Below are 22,412 nucleotides of genomic sequence, written 5' to 3' on the forward strand. Positions count from 1 at the left end.
TTTCTAAACCATCATTCTAACTGCTTTTTGAAGAATGATTGAGAGAACGCACAGTGGAGCTCCCCAGATTCCACTCCCCAGCTCCCAGCCTCAATTCTCTCCCACTTTCTAGTCATGTCATGGGCTCTTCTGGATCTCCCATAACATTTCATTTCTGTGTCATGTTTTGGAGCACCTGGTTACATACCACCTGATCACATACTAACCATCTTCTATTTCTCTTTCCTTTTCTCTTTTTTTAACTTTTCAATTATAGTTGACAGTCAATATTTTTCTGTTAATTTCAGGTACACAGCACAATGGTTAGACATTTATGTAATTTACAAAGGGAATTTTTACCCCCATAACTTTAACTCTTTACTCTCTCTATTCTTATTCTGTATCCTTTTGTATGCTGCTCTTCATACTTCCTAAGCAGACTTAAGGCTTGACTGGCAAGGGTCTTAGAACAAAAAACTGGCAAGACTTTCCCTGGTGTGTGTCTCCCTAGTAGACACATAGAAGTCTTCTGGGCACAGAGAGGGTTACACCAGGCACAGATTTTTAAAGTAACCAGTGATGGCCCATACAAAATGGTGCAGGTAAGAGGACCACAGGGTGAGGCTGCCGTCACTTTTGTTGAGGAAACAAGACCAGTTTTGTTGAGGAAACAAGACCAGTTATGGTCACTTCCCATCAATCACCTCTAACTATCTTTGCACCTATACACCTAACCCACAGCCTGTGTCTCACATACATAAGCTGTCCTCTTTGACCCAGTGCCACCCTAAAAGATGCAACTGTGAAGTTCATACAGCTTCTGAATAGCCAAAGGTTGTACTCCTATAGGCTTATTTATCTCCTGAGTTTGGAATTGGATTGCTCACCCAAAGACCTTCCATTAGAACATTGCTGCAGTCAGAATGTTTCCCTAAATTTTCGGTGAAGAGACAAAATAATAGGAAACAAAGAGAAACAGAATGAGAGAAAGCTTACTTAAGTTCCTCTAGTTTGCCAAGCCCCTACCTTTGCAGCCAGCCGACACTCCACCACCCTGGTGTTGAAATGGGAGGTCGCCGCCTTATTCATTTCCACACAACTGCTGGCAATCACAAACACTGCTCCACTTGGGAGCTTCACATCAGTTGCCCGCAGAGGGCTAAATTCAATCAACTTGGCCTATTGGAGGAAATGCAACACATAAGAGATGATGTATTAAAACTCAGAAAATGGTTAGCCATTTATGCACTTACATATCTTAGGAAATTTTTTCCTAAAAATGCATTGATTCCTTCAAATATTATTTACTAACTTCCTATTACCACACTGGGCATTAAAGATACAACAGTGAACAAGACAGACTGTCCCTGCCCTCACAGAGCTTACAATCTAGTGGGAAAGGCAGTCGAGCAGACAAGTATATTTCCGGGCTGTGTTACACGGTAGCGAAGTGCTACACGCTGCTATACGCTTCAGGACACATACCTGAAGTGCCTGATCAGATATAGCCTAGTGTAGGCTTCTTTGAAAAAACGGGAAATGGAAACGAAGCCTTAAAGGATAAGCAAGAGCAGGGCAGGCAAGCGGTTTCTTTGCCAAGTTAGGATGTCAAGAAGAGGGAAGAACAATGGCAAGTGCAGAGGTGGCACAACACCATGAGGTGTTAATAGAGCTCTGGGAATTGAAAGTTAGCTGCTGCTTAGAGTCTGAGGGGTGAGGAGTGGTGAGAGGGTAGGTAGGAGGGGTAAAGCAGGGGCCAGAGGGTGAAGTGCTATGCAAGCCCAACAAACTGGGACTCTGTTCAGATTCAGTATCTAACTCACATCAGGACTCTTGCCTGATGTCAACATTATGTCTGCTTGTCAGCTCGCCTCTAAAATGCCCAGAGTACTTGCTTAGCATTAAGCCAAATTTACTCATGCCTCGTGCCTTTGGCTTAGGGAAATCAACAACAAATACTATTAATAAGAAAAAATCCAGGTATTCTGTTTTTTTTTTAAATTCCTAAGCCTGTAGGAATCCAATGAAAAACTAAGAAAATATTTTAAAGACATGTCTGCCTCCACTCTGGAGATGGGCAGTTTAAGACCAACAACCCAAACCTCTGCTCAGCCTAAGGGAGGTGATAGCCAAGGGGAAGCGGTATCCAGCTAAGGAATTCATTCCTGGGTTACTGTCAACATTCTTTTTCTCACCACCAAAGCCCCAAAAATGTTGACACAGAAAAATGATACCAGAGAGTAAATTACAAAAAGAGGGGTTGTGAAGATATGTGGTAAGAAAAGTAACATTTGGGTTTAAAACCAACATGGAAATGCCATGGGATGAAGTGACTTGGGACCAGAGAAGGAAAAGAGGTCTCAGTAACTAGGGAGTTGAGAAATCTCATCCTAACAATGAATTAGAAAGAAAAAAACCTACACACAAGAGGAACAGACTTGAGGTATGATTCTGGAAGCTTAAGGGAGTGGAGATCAACATGAAACAAAAGAGGTGAAGTGGTGGTAGCTGTGAATTACAAAGGAGTTGAGAAATACAACCCCACAACAGAGTTTAATAGAATAGGCTGCCCCAAACCGAGCCCCCTGGGGGTCTCATAGCCTTCCTCTCTGGGTGAACTTCCCCAGCTGATACTCCCAAGGAGCTCAATGCCACCTACAGTTCCTTCTTCTGCAAGAAATGATATGGACTGGTCCATCCCTCCTCCTTCGGTGCCAATATATCGCTCACTCCTGGCGCAGATTTCTGCAAGTTCCACCTGGGAAAGTAAAATTGGTTCACACCATGAGTACAGTCATAATCTATTTCTAATTCATTTCTTATTCCAGACATGACAGATAAGTTTGCCAGCTGTGAACAACTGAGAGCAGTTGCCTGGAGCACTGTGTTAATAGCAACTCCAAGACTACCATTGAGCTCAGTAGGGTCAGTTAATGCCTGCTATGGGATGGAAGGACGATAATGACCATGCACACCACGTACTCACTACCCTTAAATGACTCCACAGGGCAAGCAGTTTTCTCTCACCTTTCTATTCACTCCATCCCTCTGTAGACTGATATCACCAAAAATCTCATATGGGCACTCATTCATTTCTGCCTCAGCTCCCCCTATAACCTGACAGTGGACATTCCGCAGTCTCCCCACAGTCAAAGTGGGTTCATCTGACTTTATTTCCCAGTCCACAGTAATGCTATCTCTGTCACATTTCCATCAAATGTAAGAATCAGAACTAGTGTCATCTCACCAGACATTTCACTACCAAGATAAACAGAACCAACATATGAACACATTTCTAATCCAAGTTGAAAATGTCAAAATATTTGTTTAAGAATCTTCAGTGGCTTCCTACCGATTAATTAAGTTCAAACTCCTTAACCTAGCATTTTGAAGTCTTCCAAAAACTGTACAACCAGTGTGTATATGTGTATCACTCTTTTCCAGTTAAATTTGCCTCCTTTACCATTTCACACACTAAGTCTTCCTCTCACATAAATCCTATTGCCATTCAATACCCAGCTTATTGGCTGTCTACTATAGGCAAGTCATCGGGCCAGCCACTCCAATCTTTCCCCATCGCAGAGTGTCCCTCAAATTCCCACTCTAACATCCTCTTTCCCTGAACTCCTACAACACAGTGAGTACATCTATTTACTCACTCTACTATTCATTCATTCACTCATTAATTCATTCATTCATTCATTCATTTTTTTTCTTTCTTCTAAGACCTGATGCAGGCCCTATTTCTCACCTGGTTTGCTGGAAGATCGTCCTAGAGTGATCATTCTGAAACACTGGTATGGTCATCCCTTGCCAGTGCCTTGATGCTCAGACTCCTCGGCATAGCACACAACATCTTTAATAACTTATCCATTGCTCACTTCTCCAGACTGCTCTGCCACCCCTAACCCAGTAAACCCTAACCTCGGACCATCAGGAATACAGAACAAATGCTATTCTTCATCACCCCCAGGTCCTCTCATCTTTCAGTGCCTTTAAAAGTGTGGTTTTCTGTCCTCGTCACTCAGTACTCCTTTGTCCAGGATCTCCATTATTATCAGGATCAGTGTAAGCATCACCTCCCCTGTAGCCCACACCACCACCCAAATCCACACACACCACATAACCTCTCCTCTGCACTCCCTGTAGGAACTTGATTCTCATTTATCAACCCAGGCTTTAAGTGTGGGTTTACTTGTCTCTCAATCCACCAGACTATGAGAGTCATGCAGGGCCCAGATCAGAGCCCACTTAACTAACATCACCGAATCACATAGTGTTTATTATTGTTCTTGAATCATGTCAGGTTTCAATGATATCACATTTCCCTAAAACACTGTCAGTCCTACTAGACACAAATAAAGTAAGTGTTTTTTTTTTGTATCCCCTTCTTCACACAGTGCTGAGCACATAGTAAATATTCAATGAACACCTGCTGCTTTCACTTTCTGAGAAAAGCTGCCCCTAAAACCACCTGACAGAACCTGTGTTATACTCCTTGTCAGTCATGTGGATTCACTAACATTAACTTGGCCTTGTGGCACAAGGTAAATTTGGAATTTTGACATATGGGCATTGCACATGGCCAGCTGAAAACACAGAACCGGTGACCTGTCCAAAACAGGCACTTGGATTTTAAAACATAAGTGAACAAAAAACCTGGTGAAGAAGTTCATGCAGCACTCAGTGAGGAATGACGAGACCTGGGTTCCAACCTAACTATGACCCTGGGCTAATGTGAAAAGTCACACCACACACAAAACCACAAGAAGAGCCACATTTACATGCGGTTTATTTGCTTTGTGAGCATTACCTCGTTAGGCCTCCAAACAACCCTCTGCTTACCCCATTAGACAGATGAGGAAAGTGGGTCTTGGAACACACAACAGAATGGAGGAGCCAGCAACTGAACTGCATCTGTGTGACTCCAAAGCCTGTGTTCTTTTCATGCTGGACTTTAATTCCTTCTCTCCCAAGCCCCACCCCCAACAAATGGAGATAACATCAACTTTTTTTCCCACTACCTCCAAAGGGTGTGAAATGACAAATGAGACCACCAAAATTTAAGTATTCTCCCTCTTAAGAGGAAAAGAATTGAAACATCCAGAAATATATAAGCTTATTGTTTTTTTTTACCAGTTTTTTTTCATTGTTGTTCAAGTACAGTTGTCTCCATTTTCCCACCACCACTCCCTCCTACCTTATCCACCCCCACCTTATCCTACCCCCTTTGGCTTTGTCCATGTGTCCTTTATATATGTTCCTAGAAAACCCTTCTTCCCTTTCCCCCATTATTCCCTCCAACTTGCCCTCTGATTAGTGTCAGTTTGGTCTTAATTTCAATGTCTCTGGTTCTATTTTGCTTGCTTGTTTGTTGATTAGGTTCCACTTGTAGGTGAGATTATATGGTATTTGTATTTCAACACCTGGCTTATTTCACTTAGCATAATGCTCTCCAGTTCCATCCATGCTGTCTCAAAGAGTAGAAGCTTCTTCTTTCTTTCTGCTGCATAGTATTCCATCATGTAAATGTACCATAGTTTTTTCATCCACTCATTTACTGATGGGCACTTAGGTTGCTTCCAGCACTTGGCTATTGTAAATTGTGCCGCTATGAACATTGGGGTGCATAGGTTCTTTTGAATTGGTGTGTCAGGATTCTTAGGGTATAATCACAGCAGTGGAACTGCTGGATCAAAAGGCAGTTCCATTTTTAGTTTTCTGAGGAAATTCCCTACTGTTTTCCACCATGGCTGCACCAGTCTGCATTCCCACAAACAGTGTACTAGGGTTTCCTTTTTTCCACTACCTCACCCACACTTGTTTGTTGATTTGGATATGATGGTCGCTCTGACAGGTGTGAAGTGGTATTTCACTGTGGTTTTAATTTGCATCTCTCTGATGACTAGTGATGCTGAGCATCTTTTCATATGTCTCTGGGCCCTCGGTATGACCTCTTTGAAGAAGTGCCTGTTCAGGTCCTTTGCCCATTTTTTAATTGGGCTGATTGTCTTCCTGGAGTGGAGTTGTGTGAGTTCTTTATAAATTTTGGAGATCAAACCCTTGTCTGGGGTATCATTGGCATAAATACTCTCCCATATAGTCAGTTCCCTTTTCATTTTGCTGATGTTTTCTTTAGTTGTGCAGAAGCTTTTTATTTTGATAAAGTTGCACTTGTTTATTCTTTCTTTTATGCCCCTTGTTCTATGGGACATATTGGTGAAAATACTGCTGCATGGAATATCTGAGATTTTCCTCCCTATGTTCTCCTCTAGGATTTTTATGGTGTTGCGACTTATATTTAAGTCTTTTACCCACCTTGAGTTTATTTTTTTGTATGGTGTAAGTTGGTGGTCAAGTTCCTTTTTTACTTTCTTTCTTTCTTTCTTTTTTTTTTTTTTTTGCATGTAGCTGTTCAGATCTCCTAACATCATTTGTTGAAGAGGCTATTTTTACTCCATTTTATGCTTCTGCTCCCTTTGTTGAATCTTAATTGATCATAGAGACCTGAATTTATTCCTGGACTCTCTATTTTACCACTTCTATTTAATGTAGTATTAGAAGTCCTAGTCACAGTAATAAGAAAAGAAAAGGAAATAAAAGGCATCCAAATTGGAAAGGAGGAAGTAATTGTCACTGTTTACAGATGGCATAATAGCACACATAGAAAACCCTATGGACTCTACCAAAAAACTACTCAACCTAATAAGTGAATCTGGCAAAACAGTGGGATACAAAGTCAACATTCAGAAATTGAAGGCATTTTTGTAGACCAACAATGAAACATCAAAAACAGAAATCAGGGGGAAAAAACCCCATTTGCTATAGCAACAAGAAAAATAAAGTACCTATGAATAAACTTAACCAAGGAGGTAAAACACCTTACTCAGAAAACTATACAACACTGAAGAAAGAAATTCAGGAAGACACAAATAAATGGAAGCACATACTGTATTTATGGATTGGAAGAATTAACATCATCAAAATGTCCATACTACCAAAGCAATTTATAGATTCGATGCAATCCCTATTAAAATACCAATGACATATTTCGCAAATATAGAACAAACATTTCAAAAAATTTTATGGAATCATAAATGACCCTGAATACCCACAGCAATTTTGAGAAATAAAAACAAAGTAGGAGGGATCACAATACCTGACATCAAACTATATTACAAGGCCATAGTACTCAAAACAGTTTGGTACTGGCATAAGAACAGACACATCGATCAATGGATCAGAACAGAGCTTATTATTTTTTAAATCTCTTGATGTGTAGCAACAAGTGTATACTTGAATAGAAACAGGATGTTAATTTTTCCAGACTATCTGTGTAAAGAGAATTCTAAGGGACCCCAGAAGTCATCAATATCTCTGTGTCAAGGAGAGTCCACCACCTGCAGGGGCTGTGGATATCCCCACATCTTGCTGCTTACCTCTCACAGTGAATTCTAATAGATAGAGCCCATGACTGAACAGATAATACCCAAGAGTTCTAAGTGTAAGGAAACAAAAAGAAAGTGACAATAAGGAATTTGAATCAAGAAAGAATGGATGACTCAATTTTCTAGTCCTCCACCCCCAGAATGCATGAGGAATTCAGTAGTAAACACAGAGGAAAGAAACCAGTACCAGAAGATTCTATATCTTGGTTAAAGTTCCAACTCTCCTGCCAATTAACTGTGTTACCTTAGATATATTGCTTAATTTTTTCAAGTTTCCATTTCTTCATATATTAATCATAATAATAATAATTTTATCAGGTAAAATTTTCTGAGCACTAACTATGATAGCACTAACTATTAGAACAGGTACTGTTCTAATTGTGTGGCATGAATTATATACTCCTCATAATGACCCTATAAGATAGTTACCTGCTCACATACAGATGAGAAAAGTGAGTGAGCTCATAAGCTAAGACTAGGCTAGTAATTACTAAAGCTCAAATTCCAACTAACTCCAGAGACCATAGTGTTAATCACCGTGCTGCATTAACTCTTATCCACAGTATGAAGAAAATACCCCCCTCCCTACCCACAGAATTATTGTGATAATCCAATGGATTAAATACTTCATACACTGTAAAGCACTATATAATTGTAGATTTTATTACTTTCACATAATAAACCAGGAGTTATTTGATTTATTAAGTGAATACCTAAGTCTCCAACCAAATATAAAGACAGGTATAATTATTCTGGAATACAGGACCATTTTTATTTTTACTTTTATTTTATTTTTGAATGGGTCAAATTATTATTTTTTTATTTCTTAAACATTTAAAAAATTTTAATTACACTTGATATACAATATTATAGGTTCAGGTGTACAACCTAGTGATTAGACATTTACGTAACTTACGAAATGATCACTCTAACAAACAGGACCATTTTTTAAAGTGTTCAAGGAAAGAGAACTTAAAAGATTCTGATACCCCTTGGGGAACCAATTCAACAATAGGAAGTAATGGGCCCTGAGGCAATCAGGAGAGTGAACGTTCCATTTAAAGCATTTCAGGCTAAATGGGGAAGGGGGCAGGGGTTCCCTGCCTGCCAAACAAAGCATCCTTGTAGTGTAAACTTTCATTGTAGGCCCACATGCTGGCTTCCCAAGTGGCCCTAGCCCTTTGCACCCATACTAAAAGCAGAAAGGTAAAATCCTAGATGGTTATGAGATTAGAAGAAACTACAAACAAAAGGTTGTTGTTGGTGGTGGTGGTGCTATTGTTGTTATTGTTTTTAATGTCAAATCCTATTGAAAGAAACACGCGCATGCTTCTGACAATAAGCAAAAATCAGAGATTGGCCCATCGCCTTAGCCAAAGATGGCATGACATGAACTCAGTGAACCATTGATGGAGGAATCATAACAGCAGGAGAAATAAATGGGAGCAGAGAATGCCTGTCATTCTGGGTAATGTGAGGGACACACGTGAGCCTGCCATGTCTTTTCTGTCATTGGGGACACTGGAAATAGAACCATAAAATGTCCTCCAAGCATTATAATCAGAGAGTGATTTTCATAGACACTAAATCAACATTCCACACAAACTTAAATTATAAAAAATATCAATAGAGTTCATGAAAATAAGAAGGAGCAAAAACACATTAACAAAATGTGGAAAGAAGCCTATCAGAAGTTAACTTCAAGAACAGATCAAATCAAGTCCCAGGACCCAATTCTATTTAGCAAAAGATATTATCTTTTTCCCCTGCTGCCAGAGGGATTCTGAAACCCACCTACTTTTCCTGTCTCCCACCACACATACATGCAACCTGAGAACCTTCAAACAAGACAACACAGCTCTAAGCAAGAAGAGACTTGGTCCTTTCCCCATCAATGTATTTTCTTCTGCTTCAGGAACCACCAAATTAACTCACTTGTGACATTTAGCTCTATTCCTTCATGCAAAATACTAATGTCTCAGAACAATTAGCAAAGATAATTTGACTGCGTAAGAAACTTTTTCAAAGCTTGTAGCCAATAAACTCATTTCTTATTTTGACTTCTGCCCTCTGGACAGTTAGGAAAAACCTGGCATTATTCATAGACCTTCTTTTAAAGGAGGGATTAAGCCAAAAAGAAAAAGGACTCATGGGTATGGACAACAGTGTGGTGATTGTCAGGAAGAGGAGGGTATAAGGGAACCAAACGGTAATGGGGAAAAATAATAATAAATAAATAAACAAATAACAAATAAATAAAAGAAGTTAAGCTCCTGAAGATAATGAGGCTAATTTAGTCCTCTGTGTTGGTTCTTTTCCTGAAGTAGGCTGGGAAAGAATCAAAAGTCAAGTGGGCTCCCGAATTAAATAGCTTACCCTTCTGCTGGCCAGTGGGGCTCTAGTAAGAGCAGAAATTACAGGGTTAGATTTAATAGTCACTAAGAAAGGCTAAAGATTCATGAATACATATCCTAGCTAAACATGGATATTTACAAAAAATAATAATAATATAAAATGACCTGAGACAATAGTATAGTAAACTCCACCTTTGTTTAGCAGATTTCCTAAAGATATTGTTAAAAGTAGACTAATCATCTAGCTAGGAAATGTTCATCCATTGCTATTCAGAACACATACCCTAACCAAGACAGCATCACCCAACTATGGTTGGCCACCCAAAGTGCAAGTCAAGAGAAAGGAAGGAAATGAACAGCCCCATTCATTCATTTAACAATCATTTAAATAATGTCCTACAGACAAGTGGACAGGCCAGTGTCTTCCCTCAGGGAGTTCACAACATTGACACTGTCTTCAGGTGAACCAGTCCTTCAAAAGAAAGTGTAAAATTAGTGTATAATTTGCCCCTCTAGACCTGCTATCCACCCACCTCAATCCCGCTGCCTCAGGAGGCGGCCCAGTATAAGCTCTATCGAGAGGCTCCTTGCACTGTGCTTCCCACTGGACTCCTCCAAGAGAGAACTCTGGCAGGGAGTGGGGAATGGGGTTGGGAGGGGCAGTGAGGCCAGGTTCCCTCCCTTCCAAAGTCACTTTAAGGTCCAAGAACAATAACAACTCAGATATAACTAGTCCTGGTTTTTCTCTGTACCTACACTCTTGTAAATAGTCCCTATGTAACAGGGCGAAGCCAAGAGGGGGGCCCTCAAAAAGGATTTCGAATGGGGTCCAGAACTCAAGGTTTCCAGGAAATATTAAGATGTCCTCACCCACCCCCGGGGGAAGGGACAAATGGAGCAGGGCCATCGAGAGCTGTTCTGCATAACAACGGTTTCACAGCTAACCTCTGGAATGGTCATTTAATGTATCTATAACCTATAACAGGTTTCATAGATATGTTAAATAGCTGTGCCCATGCTTTGAGCCAGGGATAAGGGAGTAGTTTCTACCCAGGATGTAACTGGGGGCTGGTGCCCTGAGTTACAGCACCTGTGTGAGAGCTTGGAGTTGATTGGCTCCACACCATGGGGCCACACTTGCTCAAAATCACTATGGCAGCCCAGTAAAGCTGGGAGGGTTTGGGAGCCCTGGCAGGTGTAACTGATTGTAGGAGTTGGAAATGGGGCTGCAAAGGAAGACTGGCGCAGGGATTTAAATGCAGATGCAGCAGCCATTGGAGAGAGGGTCATGCGGTTTTGGGCAGAGTGAGGACCCCCTCTTTCCCAGGTGAAAGATAACCATGTGCTTTGACAGAATGGGGACCCCTGCAGCCAGGTGAAGAAGAAAACCACACACTTTTGGCAGAGTGTTGACCCCTGCAGCTTTGGTAGAAGAGGCCCACATGGCTTTGGGGTGCTCCCTTTGGCCGCGTGGCCTGGGAAGCAGGAGAGATTTTGCCTGGAAAATGGGTACAAAGAACTCTTTGCCAGTAAGCCATGAGAAGGTGCCACATGACTTTGGATTAATTGGAGATCCTGCCTGGATGGTGACAAGCTGATGGTGCCAGTGGCCTGGAAACATGGACGTGTGCTGCTTTTCCTGAGATACGGTACCCCGAATTAGGGCAGGGGGAGAAGGAAGCGCTGTGGGCATCTGTGGTTATCCTAAAGGACTTTAATATTTTAATCGGATATTGGGTCACTACTTTAAGTCTGTACAGCTTTAAATAAACCTTTCCTTTCCTTTTCACAAATCTCTGGCATTGAGAGATGTCTTTCCTTTGGCAGCGGACAGACGAGCCCAGTAGGTATTAGTATACCGTCCTTGGGAGGGGCTCCTGTTGTTCTGTAGCAGTTTTTGGCATCCCTCAGTGGGCCAAATATTGCCCAGCCCCCTTGGACCTGTGTTCGGTAACAGATATGCAATACATTGTCCTTTACTATTGAGTGTGTCATTTATTTTCAATCATGAGCCTGACTGATATAGCTAGATAAGGTGAAAATGCTAATGGCTCCCCTGAATTTTCATTAACTTAAATATTTTCTCTCCCTGCATCCTTCTCCACCCTAACTTTTTAAATGCCTGGGTTCTTATTTGGGGCTATTTTCAAATTCTTCCCCAAATTGACAAACCTATTAGGTAGAGCCCAGCCAGGTAAGAGAAACTCTTCATGAAATAGCATAACACCAGGTTAAGCCTAAAAGAGACTGGATTTAGACTTGCTATGTTTGGTAACATGATGACCAAGCCCTAACTCATAGACATGTTGTGGTATTCTAAAGTTAAAAAAGAAAAAAAGTATACTTTCTTTAATTAAAAAAGGAAGGAGGCCATTATTTCTTCTTCACATCTCTAACACAAACAGCCGTAACTCAGAGATTAGTAATTTTGCTCTAGTTACTCCAAGAAAAATTGCCTGAGGACAAAGACAGCCAGTTCCCAAAATGAGCACAGCAGATGCAACTGACCCTGATGGCTCCGGCCAAAAAGTTCTGGTAAGTAATGTAGGAAAGAAAAAATAATTTCAAATATTTTTTTAATCATGAACTACAGAGAAACTACAGTGAAGAGGACTCTCAAAAATAAATCTAAAAAAACTCTCCTAAAATCTAGAATCATCAGAGTACACATTAAGCCCTCACGAGTGTGCATTATGAAAAAACAAAGAACAGTGGTCTCCTCCACCTGTCTACATTGGAGAGAACATGATGTAGTGAACCTGGAGAGGGCTAGTAATTGGCCCACATGGGTCTAGAAATACTTGAGTTGTTGAGTGAGATCAGAAGCATGGTCTCTGGGTCAGCTCCCTCCCAACTCTAGAGAGAGGAGAAAAGACCACTGCCCTAACCCAGCTGACCTACAGTCCGAGTCATGGGGAGACCCAATTCTGAGAGGAGGCCTTCCACAAGGCAGGAACACAATATTTTATGGGAAACAGTTTGGGATTCCAGTGTAGGGATCCTGAGAAAATATCTATGATTGGTTTCTGCTCAACCACTGCCTCCTCTGATGAGCGGAGGAAACTTCTTAGGTGCATGATAACATACAACCTTTGATATTTATCCAAACAATGATCCTGGGCATACAGATGTGTGTGGTAAGACTATATTAAAATACTAACATGAATCTAACAGGTGATGATGAGCTATAAAGGGAGGAGAGAACACAGTGCACTGTGCATTACCCTAGGTGAAAGTCCCTGAGGCAGCACTGGTGTCACCTCAAGTGTAGACTGAGACCTGCAGCGACCCCGGCAATGTGTATGCGCATTAAATTTGAAGGCGCTCTTCTACATGATTTCCTGTGCTGGAGTTTTCTTAATAAGCTACGCAGACAGGGAAGAATCAGAAGGGAAGGAAGCTAACAAATGCCAAATGTCTTCCAGGCCAGACACTCTGCAGGGTATTTGATATACACTATCTTACTGCATCTCCAAATAAGGCTGAAATGTCAGAATTATAATTGCTACTTCATAGAGAAGTAAATTGAGGCACATAAAGGTCAATAAACTAACCTAAGCTAAGAGTCAAAACCAGAAAGGTCTGGCATCAAAGTCCAGTCTACCTTGTCCCCCTGCCCCCAGAAACAGAGGCTGGGCCTAGATACTGCCCCTGGTAAGCAATGCAAGATATCTGCATTCCTGAAGTAAACATCCCTTCTGTTAGAATAAACAGTGGAGTTGACCATGAGTCCTAGGATGCACACATTTCTGAGTCATCATATCTTTATTTTGTCCCCAGGTTTAAAAAACACCTTCCTGGCTGGTTTGACATTTGGGGGCTTTCCCATTATTCATCACCAAATAAAATCCCAAACATCTTCAACTTAGAGTGACCTCAATATAAGACTGATAATGTTGTATGATTTCTACAGCCTAATAATAATAATAGTTGCCAACACATTGAACAAACACTATTCTAAGCACTTTGCATGTACTGTCAAATTTCGAGTCCATGAGGGAGTTTTTGTAATTACTAAATGCATTTTACAATAAAGAAACTGAAGCATAGAGAGATCAAGCAAATTCCTCAGCTAGTAAGTGGCAGAGGCACAATTTGAACTCATAGTTTTGGCTCTACGCCTTTGACCATAATACAATTCTTTATACCCAAGAGGAGCAGAGTTTTGGGGGAGGAACAGGATCCAAAAACTCATAAGCCCCCAAAACTCTTCCTTGCATCCTTTTATCTTTCATTAGCACCTAATTTAATCCCTTTCATTGCTTAAAATTTCAAAAAAGGAAGAAACGGAGGGAGGGTCGGAGGAAGGAAGGAAGGAAAAAGGAAAGGAAGGGAGAAAGGGCGAGATGGCAGTGTAGGCAGACATAGCTCACATTTTCAAACAACCACATCAAAATTATAACTGAAATATAAAACAACCATCACTCGGAAACATCAGAAATCGAGTTGAATGGAAGTCTGACAACTACGGAATTGAAGAAACCACATCCATCCAGACTGGCAGCAGGGCACAGACCAGTACAGGCTGGGCCCATATCCACATGTGGTGAATAAAAATTCAGAAGGCATATCTCAGGAGTGAGGAGTAATAACCCCACACCAGGCTCCCCAGCCCAGGGCTCCAGTGCCAAGAAGGTAAGTCCCCATAACTTTTGGCTGTAAAAACTAGCGGGACTTGAGCGCGTGGAAGAAACTGCTGAAGCCCCAAACAGTTCCCCTTAAAGAACCCACACATGGATTCACCTACTCGGACTTCAAAACTCCAGAAAAAGAGCTAAACGAAATGGAGAGAAGCAATCTATCAGGTGCAGAGTTCAAAACATTGGTTATAAGGATGCTCAAAGAACTTAGTGAGGATCTCAACAGCATAAAAAAGATCCAATCAGAAATGAAGGATACACTAATTGAAATAAAGAACAATTTACAGGGAAACAACAGAGTAGAATCAAATCAATGATTTGAAACATTAGGGAGCAAAAAACAACTATGCAGACCAACAAGAACTAAAAAGAATCCAAAAAATGGGGATAATATAAGCAGCCTCTGGGACAACTTCAAGTATTCCAACATTCACATCACAGGGGTGCCAGAAGGAGAAAAGAAAGAGTGAGAAATTGGAAATCTATTTGAAAGAATAATGAAAGAAAACTTCCCTAAATTGGTGAAGGAAATAGACACACAAGTCCAGGAAATACAGAGAGTCTCAAACAAGATGAACACAAAGAGGCCCACTCCAAGAGACATCATAATTAAAACACCAAAGATTAAAGATGAAGAGAGAATCTTAAAAGCAGCAAGAGAAAATCAGTTAGTTATCTCCAGGCAAGTTCCCATAAAACTGTCAGCTGATTTCTCAAAAGAAACTTTGCAGGCTAGAAGGGATTGGCAAGAAATATTTAAAGTCATGAAAAGCAGGGGCTTATGATCAAGATTGCTCTACCCAGCAAAGCTATTATTTAGAAACGAAGGGAAGATAAAGTGCTTTCCACACTAGGTAAAGCTAAAGGAGTTCATCATCAAACCATTATTATATGAAATATTAAAGAGACTTATTAAGAAAAAGAAGACCAAAAGTATGAGCAATAAAATGGCAAAAAAGACACATCAACATGAATCTAAGAAATAAACTAAGCAAACAAGAAGACCAGAGATGGAATCATGGATGTGGAGAGCATTTTGATGGTTGCTAGATGGGAGGAGGGTGTGGGGAATAAGTGAAGAGGTGAGGGGATTGAGAAGTATAAACAGGTCATTAAAGAATAGCCATGGGGATGTGAAGTACAATATAGGAAATTCACTAGCCAAAGAACTTACATGCATGACCCATGGCCATAAACAATGGTGTGAGGATTGTATTAGGGAATGGAGAGTGATGGGTAAAGGGGGTAAAATCAAGACAATTGTAATAGCATAATCAATAAAATATAATTTTAAAAACAAAAGTAAATTATAGGTGTGAGGCAAAATAAAGAAAGAAAAGGAAAGAAAGGAAGGGAGGATGGTCAGCGAACACACAGCAAGGTAACTATTATTGGGATGGCAGGGAAGGAGAGAGAATGCAAAAAAAAAAAGTTGTGGAAGACAGAAGTCAGACGCCTGACCAGATGAATGGAATCAGACATGAATATGACCCACGTCACTGCTACTAAATACCTAAGTAGTCTCCAACTCCTGTGGTAAAGGCTGGTGTGGCCCCCTTGACTGGCAGACCATTTATTTTGGCTCTGACCTTTGAAAACATTAAATAATGATGATAAATAACAAGGATGGACGGCAGGCCTGCAATCCCTGTGGTTTGGCAAGAGTGTCCTAGAACTGCAAGTCCCCTCCCATGGTCAAAGGGTAACTCCCAACCCCAAGGGAGGGCTCTTCATACAGACCTTTGAACAGCACAGTTCCATCCCATTTTCAAGGTCCTAACTATAGGACATCTGACTGTTAACAAATCTGGACTCTCACGAATAAGGAAAAGAAGAGAGGGGCATTAGGTAATTAACTACTACTTTCCCCCCGCATAATCATAATTGTTAAAATTAACGCCTGCTAATTTTCCCAATAGGACTCCAATTGTACAGAAATGAACCCAAACCAAAGAGAAAAAAATAACTCCCATGAAACATAATCTAAAATCATGATCAGAAATCATAATCAAAATCAACCAAATTCATAATTTGCTATACACATTTGCATGGGAGAAAAAAAGGTTCTTTCTATGTTTACAACATTCAATTCACATGAAGTGGGAAGAATCTTTAGGGTCAGGAAATGGTAGAAAGTATTAAAAGAGTTGTTACAAGAGAAATAAATTGATTTTACTGAATTATGCTCATATGTTATATCAAGAGCATCTATTGAAGGTCGTTGTAGGAAATAGTCATATAAACATCACTTTTGCATCTGTTTCCAGGCTACTGGAGAGGTCATTATCATCCTGTTTTGTGTGCTGCAAAGAATCCACTGGCAGAACTAAAATCATTTCTCTATTCTGATCATAAGACCTATATAACTTACTATGTTTCCTTTTTTACTTTGGCTTCTCAGAATCTCAGTAAGTAAAATTAAACAACAAAAAAAAACATTAATTAACAGTTGGCTTGTTTTCATTCTTCTGTGCTTTGGTTTTCTATTTCTAATCTACTACCTCATTGAAGAAACATTCCTGGTAGAATTTTTTCAAAAGAAAGTAAATATGGACTTGGTACAAGTAAAATTAAAATGAGACATGACAGGTGTCAGGTGGAACACTCATGTTGAGCAGTCAGTGACAGTCAAATACAAGTGACCGAGAATACTTGTCCTTTGGAAAAAAATGTCTGATTGCCGTCTTTTCTCTAGATTTCAGTTCCTTGTTGAGTACCTACATATATGGTCATTTCTGACATTCCCCCAAATTATAAATATTATAAATACTGTGTTCAACAAAAAATTAAGGTGAAAATAGAAACAATGTTGGAAAGGATGTTACATAAACACTCTCCTGCATGTAAAGATAGAAATGGCACACAATTGTTTAGCAAATTATTAGCAAAAGGTTTCAAAGGCAGGGTAAATAATTTTTAATGAAACAGGAACTAACCTAGACCAGGAGATGTGCCCAGCAGGTAAGGTAATTTGTTACAAAACATATTCACTTTACACAGTTCCAACACATGGAATAGACACTAACACTGTCTAAAGGGAAGCAATAAGAGAGAAGGGAAAAAAGCAATGATCATCTCCAAGACATACCAGTGAGGATGAGCCCTGATTGCTTTGCAAGGTGGATAACGGCTCTGTGCCATTGGACCAAACAGCAACCTGCAACATCAGCCCCTGCTCACTTTCCCTCTTCACTTCCTGAGTCTTTTCTTCCAGTTATTTTGGGAAGATATATTGCTTAATTCTACAGCTGAAGTTTTAGTTCTTCAAAGCATCCTGGAATACTCTGTGGTTTTATTGTCAATAATAAACTGGTAATTGTAAGTAAGGAGATTTCCTGAGCTCTGTGAATCATTCCAGCAAATTATTGAACCTGAGGAGGGGCTTGTGGGAACCCTCAAATTTATAACTGGTTGGTCAGAAGTACAAATGACAATCTGGGACTTGCAACTGGCATCTGAAGTAGGGGCAGTCTTATAGGACCGAGTTCTTAACTTGTGAGTTCTAACGCTAAATCCAGGTTGTGTTTTGAATTGGAGGGGATGGGGGTGGAAAGGGAAGGACACCTAGTTGGTGTCTGGAGAGTGAAAGAAAAAAAGAAAGACCACACATTTGGTGTCAGAAATGTGGTAAGTAAAAATAGTTTATACCCTTCTTTCTCCAAGGTCCCAGTCACTACTTTTAAGTTCCCCGAAGCTACTGCTTATTTATAAAACTCAGTGTAATGAAGCTTTATGAGATGTATCTCTAACCACCCCTCCCGCCTCTACCATTTTCCAGGGGCATTGCCTCCTGCCCCTCCTTCTCACTCCCCCTACCCAACTATCACAAGGTGATAGCAATAGAGCTCTTAAACGCCAGATCTTCTATCTTCCAAACCCCAACCCCACACACCCCAGCACAGTTCACATATCTAGGGGTGAGTACCTTACTAGTAAACTAACCAGATCCCCCTCTCAATTCCCTTCTCCAAGGGCATCTTCCCAGTGGAGAGTCAGCTGGGAAGTACCTGGATCTGTTCTATATGATGTTCGAAGCTGTCAGCAGCCATGTTTCTTTACCATAAAGATCAGAGAAGAGGCAGAAGCTAAAGAATGACACAGATAAGCAACAAGAGAGCAAGGCAAGTGACAGGGGCAGACCTAACACCATTCAGGTTTCTGTCCATACCTTAAACCCAGCTATATCCATAATCTTAGACTGCAAATGGCCACAAATCTCCCCTTCCCTGTTCCCAGTCCCTGGCAATGTGCCTTTGGAGCTCCTCCTGTGAAAAGAGAGATCCTTTTCTCCACTTCTTGTGTCTGGGACGTAATTCCTTTTGGCCAATGGGATATGTGGTAAATGTGACGCAGAGAGAGACTTGAAAAGCACTTGTACGTGGGAGCTTGCCCTCTTGCTGTTCTCGGAAGCCTGAGACCTCCGTCTGAACAAGCCCGGGCTGGCCTGGTGTCTGATGAGAGACATGTGGCCCAGTCTTCCCATCATTCCGGCTGTAAGTAGCCAACCCAGCAGCAGCACGACCCAGCTGACCAGCAGCTGAGAGCAGATGTGTGAATAAATCCAGCCAAGACAAGCAAAAGCTAAATCTCATCCAAATGGTGGTTGTTTTAAGCCACTAAATTTTGAAAGGGTTTATTACACAGCCAAGGCTGATACACCCACCTGTGTATTCCAGAACATATCCCTTGAGTGGGTGTTTTCCCTTGCAAACAAGAGTCTTAACAACTCATATTTGCATTCAAAAATACCCCCACAGAAGCTCAAAGAATATTCAAATATCCAAACAACTCTAAACATTGTTTCATTGAGTTAAAAAATATGTAAAACCATTCACACAATTCGTTTTTTAAAAAAATATTTATTTTTATAGAGAGGAGAAGGGAAGGAGAAAGAATGGGAGAGAAACATTAATGTGTGGTTACCTCTCACATGCCCCCTATTGGGGACCTGGACTGCAACCCAGGTATGTGCCCTGACTAGGAATCAAACCAGTGACCCTTTGTTTCACAGGCCTGTGCTCAATCCACTGAGCCACACCAGCCAGGGCTCCCATTGACACAATTCTATCTTATCCTTTCCCAGGCTCCAAAATGATCTCCTCTATGGCTTATCAATGTTTAGTATATATGTGCTGCCAAAACAAGTACCCCATTGCCCTTTCATAAAAATGGATTACTTGCCCTGGCTGGTGTGGCTCAGTGGCTTAAGCACTGGCCTGTGAACCAAAGGGTCACCAGTTCGATTCCCAGTCAGGGCTCATGCCTGGGTTTCCGGCCAGGTCCCCAGTGGGGAGCGCCTGAGAGGCACCCACACATTGATGTTCCCTCCCTCTCTTTCTCCCTCTATTCCTCTCTTTCTAAAAGTAAATAAATAAAATATTTTAATAAAAATTTAAAAAATAAGAAATAATGGATTACTTGATCCCTGCTTATTCCTTCTTCCATAAGCTCCTGCTGCTTTTACCACACAGTCCACGCTCCTGTCAAAGTAAACTAATTTCCGTTTTCTGAACATCTCCTGCTCTCTGTGCCTCTGTGTCTTTGTAAATGCTGTTCCACCTGCATGTATTCAACAACTATTTACTGAGCGCTGACTGTGGGCAAGGACCTGTTATAAGTTATGGGAATACAGCTAGAGAAGAGATGAAATCAAAATTCTATACTCTTCTCACCTTCATGACTGTGGCAAATTGCTCTTTCACTCAGACTAAATTCAAGCAGTAACTCCTCCGGGAAATTTCCATGGCCCCCTATAACTGAATTACATACTCTAACTCTCTGCTCTGTCATGGCACAAAACAGTGTAACACAGTGGTTAAAGCATGTGTTTCCTCCTCTGCAAAATGGGAGTTATGGTAATTACCCACTTTACTGAGTTGCATGGATTTTAAAAGCCTACTATACAGTGAGTGCACAATAAATGGTGGCTGCAATTGCTGGCCAGCCAGGAATCGCTCTCCCACACCACCTCCGGATTTTTCCACCTACTATCCCCTCAGTCTGGAGCCTCTGCTCAAAATCACCTTATCAGGCAGACTGTCCCTCACCTCGCTAAAACACACTGGTACCTCCTGCCACTCCCCATCTCCTACCCTGCTTTGCTTTTCCTTAAGGCTTCACCGCCTTCTGTTATCTCTTAACTTTTTTTCTGTCTCCCCTCATCCAACCTAAGCTCCACGAGAACAAGCACGTTTCAGTCACTAAGCTATTCCAACTGCCTGGAAAAGTGCCTGGCACGAGGTAGATGTTCTATCAGAGTTTACCGATTGGATCGACACAAGTGCTTAATGTCGTTTCCTTGAACTGTAATATCTGTAAGACATACAGAGATTTTATTTTCATCACAGTAATCAAAGTGGCAACGAGTCTAATCTTTGGTTGTTGAGACTATGGATTATTTTTTATTTAATTTAATTTCTTAACATACTTTTAAATTCCCAAGTACTCTGTAATGAGATTACATTGCTTCTATAAGGAGAAAAATAACTTTCATGGAGTCTTTAGCCGTCCCTGATGAAATCAGGAAAAGCCTGGAGTTACTTAAAATACTTTTCTCCCATTTAAGAGGGTGTACTGTGCTTCCCACACCCATTCATGGCTCTAGGAACTGGCAGCTCACAAACTAGCCCTCAAAACTAAGACTCACACTTGAAAACTGTTTGTATTCTCACTGCCATTGCTTTCAGTTAATACTTATAAATTTTAACAACAATACTTCAATTAGAAAATATTTAATTGATCTTAAAGTTCTGATCAACAGGCAAAAACTCTCACTTTACTACTTTATAACAGCTGTCTAATGCCTATCTCCTTTCTCCAATAGAGAGGAAACTAAGAAGCAGGAAAATAAAACCAAGAGCATGAGACCGAACACAAGTATGGAGAATAAAATTAGATACAAAGGAGGCATTTCCACACTCATCAAGAGAGAATTTGTGCCTTTAGAACCACCTCCATTTTTGGTAGCCAATTAGGCATCATAGTTTTGTTGCCTCTTTTGCTCCTGGTGTGATAGCTCCTTCTCCAGAGAATGTCAGAGGCTGGGGATACAATCCGGCACGTTCAAGCCGGGGCCCCACAGGAACAGCCGTTGCTAGTGCCAACACTACGACGACTCCACTAACTCACGTGCTTGGATTCACGGGAGATACAGAGAGGAAAGACAAAGCCTATTAGCAACCAGCGGGACCCAGGACCTGGCACGAGTACCTGTAACTAGGGATACAGTCACATTTTTAATAACCCGTGTGGAACAGACTCCCAGCTCCTCCAAATGGACATCAGCCAGAGGGGAGGAAACAGAAGTATTGGTGGATCAGCCCTCCCTGGAACATAACAAACCTTCAATCAATGGGGATAAATAAGTAAATCTCCTGGATTTTGTAAGTTATAAAAGCCCAAATAATCATCTACCTTGTCACCAGCACATTGCCATGTTGCTAATGAGATCACATTTTTTTCCCTTAATTCGGTTAGGCGCTAGACTGCACAGTGGGGCCCAAAGAGTAAAAAAGGGATCGTCTCCATGACTGACGACCTCGCCATAATCTAGAGGGAAACACCTTTGCAATACAAAATGGGAAGCACTGTAGCAAAGTTAGAGGTTATATTGTGGTCTCACAGGCCAAGGAGCTTTAATCACAGGGGCCGGGGGCCCATTAAAGAGTTTTACAACTGCAGTTTAACCCACAGTTCCGAAAAGCCGTCTGACAAAAGCCCACCAAGCACAGGGTGCTGAGGGTGCAAACACAGGCGAACGGCTCACAGCTACCGGTCTGCCTTCTGTAGATGAGGCTCCAGCCGCACAAGTGAAGGACGACAGCACTGTTTAGCTTTTCTTCCCTATAATGTACCAACCAGACGACTAGAGATCAAATGGCCACCCGGATTTCTGTCAACACCACGCACCTGGGAAGAAAAAAGGTCAATACACGAGAAAGCACGCACCGGACAGGCAGCCGCCTGCCCCGACGCGCCGCCCTTACGTCCAC

The 22,412-nt window shown here is 41.2% G+C and overlaps 1 protein-coding gene across 3 annotated transcripts in view; it reads right to left on the reverse strand.

Annotated features, from left to right (window-relative positions):
- The window catches only part of GALK2 (galactokinase 2), a 124,227-nt gene that overhangs the window by 40,534 nt on the left and 61,281 nt on the right, over positions 1 to 22,412 (reverse strand). For all 3 annotated transcript variants that reach the window (XM_037156518.2, XM_037156517.2, XM_037156519.2), the window contains 2 exons: positions 2,639 to 2,737; positions 1,006 to 1,158 (listed from right to left, as the gene is read on the reverse strand). In XM_037156518.2, the coding sequence (XP_037012413.2) occupies positions 1,006 to 1,158; positions 2,639 to 2,737 (252 nt within the window). The remainder of the gene's footprint in view (positions 1 to 1,005; positions 1,159 to 2,638; positions 2,738 to 22,412) is intronic.

The sequence above is a fragment of the Artibeus jamaicensis genome, unplaced genomic scaffold, assembly GCF_021234435.1.
Source record: "Artibeus jamaicensis isolate MK-2021 breed Jamaican fruit bat unplaced genomic scaffold, CSHL_Jam_final contig_548, whole genome shotgun sequence".
Taxonomy (NCBI): domain Eukaryota; kingdom Metazoa; phylum Chordata; class Mammalia; order Chiroptera; family Phyllostomidae; genus Artibeus; species Artibeus jamaicensis.